The sequence below is a fragment of the Mustela putorius genome, unplaced genomic scaffold (assembly GCF_011764305.1).
Source record: "Mustela putorius furo isolate JIRA1106 unplaced genomic scaffold, ASM1176430v1.1 tig00003834_pilon_pilon_pilon, whole genome shotgun sequence".
In the NCBI taxonomy this organism is placed as follows: Eukaryota; Metazoa; Chordata; class Mammalia; order Carnivora; family Mustelidae; genus Mustela; species Mustela putorius.
In genome coordinates, this window is record NW_025421987.1 from 101414188 (window position 1) to 101427892 (window position 13705).

At 49.0% G+C, this 13705-nt stretch overlaps 1 protein-coding gene across 1 annotated transcript in view; it reads right to left on the minus strand.

The window, feature by feature from the left end:
- CLSTN2 (calsyntenin 2) overlaps positions 1-13705 on the minus strand; it is a 630232-nt gene that overhangs the window by 34539 nt on the left and 581988 nt on the right. The window contains exon 10 of the mRNA XM_045088847.1: positions 2771-2937. Within this exon, the coding sequence (XP_044944782.1) occupies positions 2771-2937 (167 nt within the window). The remainder of the gene's footprint in view (positions 1-2770; positions 2938-13705) is intronic.

The following is a 13705-nucleotide window of genomic DNA, read 5'->3' on the forward strand; positions in this document are numbered from 1 at the left end:
TAATAGTCATTATTCAGAAATGAAATGAGGGATAAATGGAGGAAGGGCAAGAAGCAAGGAAGTCTGAATCACTTCAAGTACGCATTCTAATCTGAGTTGCTGGTGTAGAGGAAGGAGCACAGGCTTATTTTGGGCAAGTCCCTGAGCCCCCATCTCCTTATTTCTGAAATGGGGCCATAACATTTAATGTGTTGTGAGGAGTAGGGATAATGAACTTGAAAGAGCCCCCAGTGGGGACACCATCAATCCTGTGTCTTATCATTAACTTCCCCTTCAGTGCTCTAGTTCTTGCCAGCTGTGCCCTAAGGATGGAAAAGGATCCTCTGCAGTGACTGGTTATCAACAGGTGGCATCTGGAAAAGTCGGAAAAGCCTCAGCCCCCTCACCCCCCAGTGGCTCTGTGTGCCCCTCATTTCACAACTCCCTCTTTTCATAGGCTCTGGTGCTCTGCAGAAATGGTCTGCCTCTTAATTTATCTTTCTAAGAATGTGTGGCTTTTTGGTCTAGTATCTTTTCTTTGCTTTCTTTGTCCTGCAGTGCTTGAACCCTGAAACTGGTCTCATGGGGGTGCCCTGGAGCAGAGCAGATCCACTTGGGGTTGGGGGGGTAGTAAATCCAGAATCCAATGGAGATGGAGCCTCACTGGGCTGACAAAATGCTAAGGAAACAACTCAAACAGCTGGCTGAGTATCAAACCCCAGCTCTGCAGGTGAGGTTTGAAATAGGCCATGAAGTAGACAGGGGGAAAGTTGTCCTTCCCAATAAGAAGCAGTCCTGCAGCTTTCCTTCAATGACAACTATTGAGTGCACCTGTGTGTGTGTGTGTGTGTGTGTGTGTGTGTGTGTTTGTGTGTATTTAACATCTGGAAAGCCATTCTTGCCTTGCCCTGTCTATGCACTTCTCCCACCTTCCCCCTTTGATCCAGGCTCCAAGGGGAGCATCCTAAACCATGCTCTTGCCCAGATCATTATCCTCTGCCTGAGTCCTTCAGTGGCTCCCTGTCCCATGTCAATACTTGAATATAGTTTACGAGGCTCCATGATGCCGCCTGGGCTTATCTCTCTGGCCACACTTTCTACCTTTCCTCCTGCATTTTGGGCACTGTAACATTGGCCTTCTTGGCATTCTAGTGTGCAGGGCGGGGCTCCCCAGCCCTCTGCCATCATTCAAGCTCTCAGATCTTCCTAGAGCGACCACCCAGCTCCCCTCTCCTGCCATTCTCCTGGTTGATTCTTCCCCATCCTGAAACATTCCTCTCAGACCTTGCCTCCTCCAAGAAACCTTCCCTCACTGCTGCTCCTCAAGTTCTAGAACTCTGGAGCAGGACCACTTGGGGTTCAAATTCTGGCTCCTCTCATTACCAATTCTGGGATCTTGGACAAGTTTCCTTTCTCTTAAAGTCCTCAGTCCCTCATATGCAAAATAGGAATATCTGTGTTACCTTTGTCAGAATTGTTCTGAGCCTGAATGAGTTAACAACCACAAAGCATTTAGGGCCCTGTCTGCCACTTGGGGGAGCCTCAGTGCTCACCCTCATCAGAGTTTACTACTCTGGATTACAAACCTCAACCTGGATCACTGATTTCCTTGAAGACAGAGGGCTGGAGATGTTCAGAATCCACCTCCACCCCCCAGCCCAGAACTAATACATGGATGTTGATGGCATGTCTGATGTGACTGTAGCTTAAAGAAAAGCAGGACATGCTCAGGCCACCAGCCCCTCCATGGATCCCCTTGTCAGAGCCTCACTAGCCCCACTGGCAGTGGGAATAAAGGTGTTGTCTGTGTGGGGGGGAGCGACTCCCTCTCTCCAGGAGAGGTAAGCCCAGGGCAGGAAGTTAGTAGAAGATAGGGGTGTGGGGGCAACCTCTACTCTGGTCACACAATCCTTGGGAAATGACCCACAGAGGAAACCCCACAGTTAGAGGGGAGGGGCTGCCCTGTGCTCCTGGAGGCAGAGGGTGGCCTGCCTATTCTCACTAGGGTCCGTAAGGATTGATCAGGGGCTACGGCGATGTTGACCCAGCTCTTTGCTCCGGTTCCCAGAGGCTCCCTGCTAGCAGGAGCTCCTAAGGTCCAGGTGAGGCCAGAACTATTGCTCTGTGGGGTGGGGAGGCAGGAGGACACTCACGGGGGACATTTAGCTCTGTGTGTCCTGCCCCCTCAGGAGGCGCTTTTTTCCAAATGCAGTTTCCATGCTATTGGATCACGTGAATGTTTTTATTTTGCCTGAATCCACTCACATTCCCTTTGACAGAGACTGCTGGAAGCCCAATCTGTGCTTCAATTTCATAACCTGAGGCCCTGCAACCTCCGAATCTTCTAATTCCAGCCCCACCCCACCCACAGGTGACCTTCCTTCCTAACTTATATTTAACATGGCCAAACTCTTCATTCTATTTTAAAATATTTCCAAAGGGCATTCTGGCATGATGCTTCTGTTCATTTGGCAAATAGACAAAGCAATCCACCAACCCAGGAACCACTGAAACAGAACCGTTCCCTTCTGGTAGCTAGTGAACACATGCCTGCCCTTGGGTAGAGATCTGATGATATACAAGGGCTCCATCTAGGAATTTCAGGACACAGTGCAAGTCCCCCAGGGAAGTTACAGTCACAAGTCTCCCCACTGCGCCAGCACCTTTGCTGCCATACCACCTCCAGGCAACTCAACCTGGCGGGGGGAGGGGGGCTCCACTTCCCGAGGACATGGGCCATAGGCCTCCTCTGCCTATTTCTTATTGGTGGTGATGCTGGCTCATTCCTTACCTTTATTCCTTGGCCGAGGCTTTCCAGGGAATTAATATCCAGTCCTTCCTTGCAGGCCTGCAGGCAGGAGATCACCTTCTGACTCTCCATTTTGCCAGGGCGGATAGTGAGACTGGCCAGGCTTCCGTGAAAGAATTGAGCAAAGCGAGGTTTGGTGACTTCTCCTCCTGAAAGAGAAAGCAGCAGGGTCATTTGCCCTGTGGAGACTAGATCCAGAACACCACTTCATGGCACGATCTGGCTGGAGGACCAAGGACATGGTGACTGTGTCCCCTCAGCCCAAGCTTTTCCTGCAGAGCGGGAAGCTCAGTGGCCAGACTCAACAAGAGGATATTATCTGCACCAAGATGTCGGAGCTCCCCAGCTGCACTGATTTAGAAATCCTGGAATTCCTGATTGGAAACAGCTGGCTTCAGAGGCATGCACGGTGTTAGGATAGAGAAAGGATCCTAGAGAGTAAAAACGGGAGGCCTGCTGTGTGCCTGACTGTCTGATAGGGACTTCAACTGAGCAAGTCTGCAATGAAGGGATCTGTGTTTCCCATTCACAGCCCAAGAACCTTGAGACTCAGAAAGGTTGAGGGACTTGGCACAGCACACACAGCTGAACCCGAGAGCTGGCTCTCTATTCCCGGTCTGTCTGACCCCAAAACTGGCATTTGCTTTCCCTAAATTCCACAGAGAGGTTGGCAGGCAGTCGAGGAATCCTAGAGACCCACATCCCTGGGCTCTGGCTCTCTTGCAATGAATTGATTTTGTCCCTGCTTAAATTCAAGTTCTTTGGCACAGGAGGACTTCCTTGATTCTGTTCTATCTCTATGTCCTCATCACCTACTTGTTTTCCACCTTCTCTCTAGGGGCTGAGCCGAGTCCTGTCTGAGCTCAATCCTGCCCTTCAGCACAGGAAACCGTTCCACGTCGCTCAGGTCAAGGCCCCTCCTCCCATTTTCTCCTTGGTTTTCTCAAGGTCTCTAAAGCAAAAGCCGCCCCTCGGGTCCATTTGAATCCTTACCTCTTCCAGGAGGCCTTCCCCTCAGCTTTCGTGGAACACAGGCCCCTTCTGTCTCCGGGCAGCCTACACCGACAGACTAGCCTTGATCTTGCATTTCCGTTCAGAGAGGTAGTGGGACATATGAGAAACGTGGATGTGGGTTGAACCCGAGCTTTGCTAATTCCCTGGGAAGGTTTTGTAACCTCTGAGCCTCTGCTTGCTTCTGGGTTTTGGCTCCCAGTTCCCCTGTCCTCTCAGAGGACTCCTGCAGCCTCCCCAGGACCTGACTCCTGCAATGCATCCCTAGCGAAGCGTGCTCCTGTGAGACACCACCCTGGAGGGCACATTTCTGACTGTTTCTACTAGAGTGACACCACAGTGACTTGTCTGCCCTTCCACTAGCCACTCAGTGCCAGCAGAGCCTGGACCTCAGCCGGAAGGGGCGGAAGGCTCGCCCCGGGTCCCTCTACTGCAGCCCTGGGCTAGAAGGGGCTCCTAATACCAGCATTCCTATATGCTTGACAGTTCAACTTCTTAGTAGCTAGTAGTCTTTTGTTATTCAAATTCCGTACTGTAGTTAATAATTCTCTATACTGATCTGTTGAAAGTGCAGTGTGGTTTTCTCCTGTGATTGAGTCCACACTGCTACACCTTCTCTGTTGGCACACATAACTTTTCTCTCACCTGTTCCTCCTCACACTAAAATACCACCTCCAAACTGCTTACATTAGGTAAATCCGGCGGTCTATCAAGGTCCCTGTCAGCCCTCTGTGCCCTGCTTGCTCACAGAAACCTTTCAAGAGCCACCCTACTAGCCCTCTCCATGTCTGGAGCCCCCTCCTCGTCCGGAGCCCCCTCCCCGTTTGGAGCCCCCTCCCCGCCGTGTCCTCTCCTTGCCCTGAGCCTGGCAGCACGGACTTCATTTGAACATATCCTCAGAACCCGGTGTTGCTAATGGTTTACATGTGTGGGCTTTATGTCCTCAATAGCCTATGACTGTGGTTGGCAACGTTGGCTGCACACTTTCATCACCTGGGGAATCTTTAAAAAGACAAACTAATTCTGGTGTGGGGTCCCACCCAGAGAGATTGTGACTTAATTGGTGTGGGGAGTTCCAGAAACTCCTCAGGCACGTCAAATGTGAAGTCAAGTTTAGGAATCCCTGGCTATAAGTTTCTTGGGTTGGATCTTTTGCACATTCTGGTATGATCTCTCTCTATGCCACCCTCTGGCTTACTCCTGCTACCCTTCCCATGCTGCTAGAATGTAGTTGTTTTAAGTCTCTCTCCTGGATGGCAGGGACCACTCATGCATTACTCAATTTTTTTTTTTTTAAGATTTTATTTATTTATTTGAGAGAGAATGAGTGAGAGAGAACATGAGAGAGGAGAAGGTCAGAGGGAGAAGCAGACTCACCATGGAACTGGAAGCCCGATGCGGGACTCAATCCTGGAAGTCCAGGATCATGACCTGAGCCAAAAGCAGCTGCTCGACCAACTGAGCCACCCAGGCGCCCTGCATTACTCAATTTAATGAAGATGATACTGAGCAGGTATTAAGGGCAGAGGGAGGCACTGGGCACTTTGCATAAGTTGGCTCATTTATTCCTCTCAACAGCACAGGGCTTCTGTGTTGTCCGAGTATGCTGCACCCTGCCCAGCACAGAGCAGACCTTTCGTAACTGTTTCCCAGACTGAAAGGGATGGTGAATTAATGCCAGCAGAGCAGTGGACATTGTGGAGTCTCTCCAACATCCATCTCACCTCGGCCCTCTTGTAGCAGCAGCCCAGAGGTTGGCGGGAGTTGACTTGAATTCCAGGGATAGATTCTACTTAGTCACAGCTAACCAGGTTTTCCTGTTGCCCTCACTCCAGTGACTGAGTCAGGTGTTGACTTCAGATGAAGCCAATCATTACCTGTGTCCACTAAGCCACAGAGGTTGGCCCAGGAGTGATCATGAGACCAAGTTTAGGCCAATGAGATGAGAGAAGAAATTAACCAGCAGCCTTTGGGAAAAGAGCCTCCATTTTTCTCTCCAGAAACTTTCTAGAACCCACTCTCGCCCTCTTCCCTGGATGGGATTATGTGAAGAAGGAAGGCTTAGAGCTGCGGCAGCCATCTTGTAGGCAGACCAGGGCCAACCAAGGTGATGCATGAAGGAGGGCAGGGCCGGGAGAGTCCTAGCAGAGGAGGACCTCCTCACTGCGCTACCACAGCACATCCTCAGCCGAAGGAGTCAATCACCCACCTTCACGGTTTAAGCCATTTTGACTCACACTGTTGTTCTCTGCCACCAAAAACACCAGCACTTTGAAAATGAAAGAAGATTCTATCAAAGTACTTGGTCCACAGGGAACTCCAAACAGATTTGCCTTTGAGAAATGCCCTGATGTGGCAATGACCTGAGAGTGAGGGGGAACCCATCTCAGGCCTTCTAGTCCAGGTCCTCAAAGACCCCATAGGTAAAGTACCCCTCAGTGCCATTAGCCTGTTCCTGCCCCAGCAAACGGGCACTTCCACTGACCTATAGAAAGAAGGGTATGAATGTGGGTGTGCATGGTGGAGCTGCCACTCAGGACATTCAATGGGCCATTGTTTCCCTGCTTTGTCCACCACGTGTCCCCTTAGAGCAGCAGATGTAGAAACTACCATTTACTGGGTATGCACTACGTCTCCAACACGGTGCCAAGTCCTCCACAGACATCATCTTACTGAACCTTACCTAACTCTTGGGATGGAGGTACTTTTTCTGTAGTTAGAATGGAGTAAACTCAGCCTGAGAGAGAGGTAAGTGGCCCGAGGCCTCACAAGTAAGAAGTGGTGATGTGTGGGCCCCTCGGGCATGCGGGGCCACCTGGGGCATCCAGGAGTACTGGCCGGCCTGAGCCAGGGTGAGAATGACCAGAAGCCCTCTGTGGTTTGTCCTCTAGCCATCTCAAGGGCACACTCTGCAACTCCATATTTAAAGACCAAAGACCAAACTTCACGACTCTCTCGGATGCTAAGACATTTTCCTACACACCGTTTTCTCTCCGCAAGACATTCATGTTCTGTACTTTTGATTCAAGGATCCCAGCTCTGTGATGTACTCTATGTATTAATGGTACAGCTCCAGGAAATTGATTCAATTAGCACTTTGCAATAGGAGGCCAGCATAAAATTTGAAATATATTTGCACTCAGGGGTGGCTGGGATGCAGGATTTAAAAAATAATAGATACATTGAAAATCTCTTTCTTTTTAATATCTGGGGTGTCTTCATAAACCACATGGATACTCTGTTAACCTTTAGACACAAATATGCTCCTCATGAATTATTTCAAGAAAAAAAAAACATATCCTGATTTCTTACACAAAGAACTTTCTCTACATGTTTACGAATGTGATTTTGGGTTTCCAAGGCTAGATCTGCACATGTTTCTAGAGTGTTTGCTGAAAGCCCAGCCTTCTGTTAGATTCAGCTATTATAAGATGTAGACCATGCTCTCTAGGAACTTATATATAGTTGGGAGAATAAAGTACAGACTCTGGGAAAATAAAAATATAAGAGTAAATTACCAGTGCAATAGATGATCTAAGGCAGGGCATGACTGATTCCAAACAAATGGTACAGATGAGGTGTCCAACAGATCAGAGCAGAAAAATAATAGCCATTATCTCTGAGGCCCTTAAAACATGGTAAACTCTTTCACATGCAATTTTATTTAATACTTCAGTGGCAGGATAGTATGTTTGAGACCTTAGCCTCTATTGTTTTGATTTTTCCTGAGGATTTCTCCCATCTTATCCTGCCTTTAGACACATATCTGGAACCCTAGGAGGGTGGGGAAATCTCGGTATGGATCCACATTTGGGGAAGAGTAGAAGAAGAAACTCTGGCTTCCCGCAGACAGGAAAATGTCACCCTCTAGTTGGGGGGCTGGCAGGGAGGTAGTGGAGGGGGTAAGGACATAGAGGTGCAGAGTGAGCCCCTGAAGCCAGTCACCTGGTCTGAGCCTTGGCTGTGGAGCACGATGCTGGAGGGGATGCTGGCCTGTCACATCTGGACAGATAGGCGGATGGCCTGCAGATGGTCTTACAGAGAAAGCATGAGAAGCAGGAACATATTTTTGTGTCTCTAAGTAAGACAAGGAAATACTGAGAGAGTTTCCGGCCCCATAAATCCCTTAGTGACAGGACCAAAGAGTTGAGCGCCGTTTCCATGGACCTCGGCACAGGACGGTGCCTGGATGCCCCCCAACACCCTAGTCCCACATAAACAGCCCTGAAATCAGCTGGCACCAGGGAAATGGAACAATTTCCAATTTGCCAAGGTCAAATCTCCCCCGCTCAGACAGAAGAAGGGTTCAAAGTGAAACTAAGATGGGTGTGGAAAACACAATTTTTCTTTGTGAATTCAGATTCCTATGTGCTAGACTCCTAACTCCTTTTCCAGATGATGTTTTCAGAGTTTGATAACTTGCCCACAGATACACAGCCAGGAATTAGCGAAGCCCAGATTCAGACCCAGGTCTGGCTCACTTACAAGGCTTTGACCTGCACGCTGTCCGACAGATGGGGCCGGGAGGGTTCGAAGAGGATTCCTCAAAGGATGTCATAATTGGGCTGCTTCATGAAGATGGGGACAGGTTGGGACTGACACAACCCTGGGGAAGAATATCCAGTTACACTGGGTTCTGTGGACACAGAAGGGCTTTGGCAGCAATTGCTCTGAGCTAGAATTTGTACTGGGACTGAACTCCCCTGAAACTTTCCTTCAACTGAGAGGTGGGGCCCACCCACCTCAGTAGCTTTTGAACTACTTCCCTCTAAGTCTAAGTAGAAGACCTGCATGGTGTGAGGGTGCTGTCTCCCTGCTCCAGGAAGTGTGTGTGGGATGCTGTTGCTCCTTCCCTTCCCACTGTCATTCCCGAGTGGGTGCCGCATTTCCTCTTGCTGGCGTTGAATGCTGCTCGGTGTCTGGCTTGTTGATGGGGATGCCCGTCAATGAACACAATTTCATGGATGGTTGGGTATCCAGTTTGAGCAATGCAAATGGTGAGACAGTCTGAAATCTTGTTTTCCCTCATTTCCTCATTTTGGTGATGGAGACACCCATCGAACGTGAAGGCTAAGTGAAGTGTGTAACAGATCCCCAGGGCTAGAGCTTCAGAACTGTCTGCACGACCCCAGGGCTGCAGCTGTAGGCTACAGGGGACTTGTGGAGGCATACCATCTGCCCTTACAGCTGACCATAACCATTCATAGTAGGCTTTCTCAACCCCTTCCATGTCTATCTCTCCAGTCTTTCCAGCAGATGTCTCCTATGTGGCATGTTCCAAGGCGTGACCCCAAAAATCATCTCTGTGGGGTCAGGGACGTGAATTTATGGAGTTGCAAAGGGTCCTCATATATCACCCAGGAGATTCCCTCTTCATCCTCCAGATGAAGAACTGAGGACTAGAAAGGCAAGGCATTTTTCAAAGGACCAGAGCCATAGGGGAGGTCTGGAATCCTCTTCTTCTAGCTCCAAACTCAACCCTCCCTATATTGGACCATGATGGGTCTTAGTTACCTTTAGGACTTAGCTTGACTTTGTCCAGTCTGTGGGAAAAAATGCCCTGGGAGTTCACTCAAGTGATTTGACTCCAGATTCCAGAATCCTCTGGTCTTCTGTACTTGAATATGCAATGTCACCAGGCCATCCATCGTCTCTAGAAGCGGAGGTGGTGTAGAAGGTGCAAGCGAGGGTCAGGGTCTGGTGGCAGAGACCTGGGTGCAAATCCAAATCTGTGTGGCCCTTAGCAAGGCACTTCTCTCCCCTCAGTTTTCTCATCTGCAGAGTGGGGATCCCATTTTTATCCAGGCAATAGGGTTATAAAAGGGGAAGGCATGCACTTAGCTCCACAGGGTGTAGGAACTCAAGAATGGCAGCTAGTTGTAGGGGCAGTGTGAACCAAAGGACTCAAACATGAGATCACATGATGTGAGTTTTCTCTATCTTTCCCTTCAGTGGCTCCCCCCGCCCAAGTGCTTCTTTCAGAGAACTTGAAACAACACTGTTTTTGCTCCAAGATCCTTGTCAAATTTTCTAATTGATATTATCTTCAGAATAAGATACAAAGTTAGAATTACAATTCAGTTATACTGTGTTCCAGCCATGAATTTTAAAGCAGACTTCATCTGTGTCTTCTTTAAACTAATATACCTTCATGTCAAATTAACTCCAGGGCCTAGAACAATCTTTTCTTGATTTTTCTGACATGGTTAATACCAAGAGACACCTTGTCAGTCATTCCCATGTGTTAGACCACAAACCACATACCTTTGTCAAAACAGCTTCAAATATGGGATATAATCCAACGAACATTAGCGACTGACCTTCTCTACTGACATACTGGAGTAGAGAGAAAGGTGAGGAGAGTAGAATCTGGGAGAGCAGACAATCCTTGCCTTCTGTAAACTACAGCTGAGCAGGGGATGGAGAGCTGCATTGGCACCTTCAACAAGATATGTCCCACAGAGTGCTCCAAGAACACTGTCTCAAAAGGAGCGAGTTCCATGGTGAAACAGGACTGAGAAACAAGGGTTAAGTAAGATCCAACAGACTGCTTGATTGGTGGGCTCTGGAGAGCTTTTAATAAAATAACGAGCCCTGTGATTCTCCTCCAGGCGGGTATGGGGATAAATGAGGCGGTTTCCCAAACTTGACCATGGCCTCCTTTTGGAAGGGGCATCCTGTGGGACTGGAGCTTCCCGAAGTCCTCCCTGGGAAATGTCCACCTGACTCTAAGGCAGACTAGGTTAGCACATGCCTCTTTCTTCCAGCAGCAGAGACCCTAGGGATGTAGAATAATTTCAACACAGACTTTATTAAGATAACTTGTACTAAATTAGACCAAGCTGATTAAGTGAAGGCATGTACTCCAAGTCCCTGCACTAATTTTAGTGTCTGGCGACAAGATGACCTGGAAACGTGCACCAGATCTCAGGACCACATGTGGCTCCAATTCCCCTCTGTCAGAAGATGACATGCTATTGATTATTGAAACTTGCAAGGTTATTTCTGCCTTTTTATCAACACTTGTGACCATCCCTATTTTTTGCCTTGACTCCTCCCAATGGTCACAGTGGGAGTTCTCTATCTGCCCTTTAACAAGAAGTTCTAATTTTTAGAACCATCCTTTTCTCTCCCTCCTGTGGCTTTATTTATTAAGTAGTGGGTAGGACTCAGCAAGACCAGGACCTAGGGTAGAAAGGTCTTGTCCAAGATGAAGATAGTGTCCTAGTCAGGAGCAGCAAAGCTGGATGCTCTAGGAAAGCTAAGGTCTGGAGTGGAGGAAAGTCTCTAGCAGAAGTAGGGATGAGGTGGTTGCTGTGGACGGGTGACAGGTAGGGAAGCCTGCAGTGAGATCTAGCAAGAGTAGTAAGGATGAGGGAGGGAGCAAGATGGTGGCTTCTTGACGGCATGCCAAGAGTCGTGTTTCTGAAACCTGGTTAGCCACTTCGATGCAACACACAGAGAGGTCTCGGTTGTGGTGTCAGGGGAGAGGTGGCCCAGAATCCTACCTGCTGGGGCACCACCCTGAAACCCCGGGGGCTCCCTAAGGTCCTGGTCTGACATGGTCATGGGACAGCTGCCTCCCAGTCCCCAGGTAGGCGGGCCCAGTTTAGAAATCCAGGGGCAAAGCAGGTGTGAGGATACAACTTTTGTAATACATCAGCAGAACTTGGATTTTTGTTGTTAGAAATGGATGAATAGGACATGTAAAGAAAAGGGCAAATTAATTCGTCTTTTAAATGATCTTCTCCCCTGACAAGGCCCAGAGAGGGACAAGGAACCTGCAATTTCCCTAAAGGCAGCAGTTTCTGAGTTGGCCCACACAGAGCTCGGCACTGAGAGGGTGTGATGCCATCCTGAGAGCACAGAAGGGAAGGCAGGGCAGTATGCATTGGCCGCAGAGGGGAAGAGGACCCTTCTACCCTGCGAGGTCCATCCTCGCTGCAAAAGCCTTTCTCTATGATTAAGATACATGCTGGAGGCGATACTGGCAACATTTCTTAAGTGTAAATGAAGTCTCTCTTTTTCTTTTCTTAATTACTAGAAAAACTACCAGTGAAAATGATGTTCCACTGATTACTTTGGCTTTCAGATTCACCAACAGGACACAGCAGGCTAATTGGGGCTGCGGAGACTGCCCAGCCACGGAGCTGGAGCCTGGACCCGAGAGCATCCAACAAGCAGATGCTATCAAATTATTTTCTATCCCCATTGTGAAACCCCAATTGGAAATTTCACAAATGGGAACTCATTTCCTTGCCAACCTCAGAAGCACCTAAAAAGCTCCCCACAATCGCAGGCCCAGAGGCAATTAGAGCCTCGCCCAGCAGGCTTAGAATATGCATGTAAGTGGATTTCAGAAAGTTAGCAATGTGCCCAGTAACGGCTGCATCGTGGGCTGTCGATTTCACAGTCCTGCAGCCTGCAGAAAGGGCTTCCAACGTGTTCTTCCAAGACAAAGCATGGCTCCAAGGAGGATGAATCTTGATGCGAACCCAAGCTCCTTCAGGAGGCCGTCTGGCATCTTACAGTCACGACAGGTTGCCACTCCTCTTCCCAGCCTCTTCTGCACCCATCCCAGTCCCTGTACCTCACAGTGACATTGACTGTGCCCACGTTTCTGTGAAGATTCCTTATTTTCCTGCTGAACTCTCACCTATCCTAGAAAGCTCAAGTTTCAAGCTTCTTAAGGACTGTCTCCTATGCTGAAAATGTGCCAGTATATCACCTTTCCTCTTGGGGAAGAGACCCAAATCTCCATGGCCTGAAAGATAGTGTGATCAGGGTCCCGCCTACACGACAAGGGTCATGTTCCAATACTCGTCTTCTGACTGGCTATTCTCCCGCCTCACTGACCTTCCCTCTGACCTGCAGATGGACCTGGCTGAGCAGGGTCCATGTGGGAGGGTCCATCCTGAGGAAGGGAAGAAACGTCTGTGCACACAGGGACCCACAGGAGGCTGGAATCACGGAAGCCAGAGCATACCCGATCTGCATACCGCCTGCCATGGAGGCTCAAGTGCAAGGAGCAAAGAAGGGATGGGGGAGGGGACCAGCAGGTGTTTTCCAATGGATAGATACATTTATTCCAGTGAAACATGCTAAACATGCCTCGTTTAACTATCACCTTTTCCTTACAAGGACAAGGGAGGTTTTATAGATGAGAGAGTAGTTGCTCTGGGAAGCTGCAGATTCTGCTGGGTCCATACAGCGAGGATGTGGCAGGATGCGGGTTTGACTCACATTCCAAATTTTCTGACTCTAAAACTTAAACCCTTTTTCTTGGTTCTGTGGAGGGTCACTTAAGGAAGTGGGCAGCCAGGGATTAGCAAGGGGGAATGCAGGGTGGCTGTGGGTTTTTTATTCCAGAGTGGACAGATGTGTCAGAAGTTTTCCACATCAGCTCCTGTGTTTTCCCAAACACATAGTTCCATCAACAAAATGATCAACCAGCCACAATGAGGAGAACACAGGCTCTAAAGACTTGGGGTCAGGCAGGTTTGGCTGGGTGACCTCGGGTCGGCTCCTTCACCTCTGAAAGCCTGACGTTCTTTATCTACAAGCTGGGACTCCTGGCTCTTTCTCACAGGACTACGAATACCCAGGTATGTGAAGGGCCTCCTCGCAGCCCTGGCTCTTAAAGTGTGTGTGTGTGTGTGTGTGTGTGTGTGTGTGAGAGTGTAGGGGATGGTGGTTGTGGTGGGAGCAAATATTTCTTCCTATTGGTGTACAGGTATCCAGATGGAGTGGAGTCACATCTGGTCCTGAGGAAGAGGGCCATCTATGCCTCTCAGACTGAGGGAGAAGTCAGCAGGAATCACTCAGAGAATCTGGACACTGAGCCTGGAGCCCACAGCAGGGGGAGATTGGGGTTGCCTCATTTAGGGAAGGGTGGTTGTATTTTTT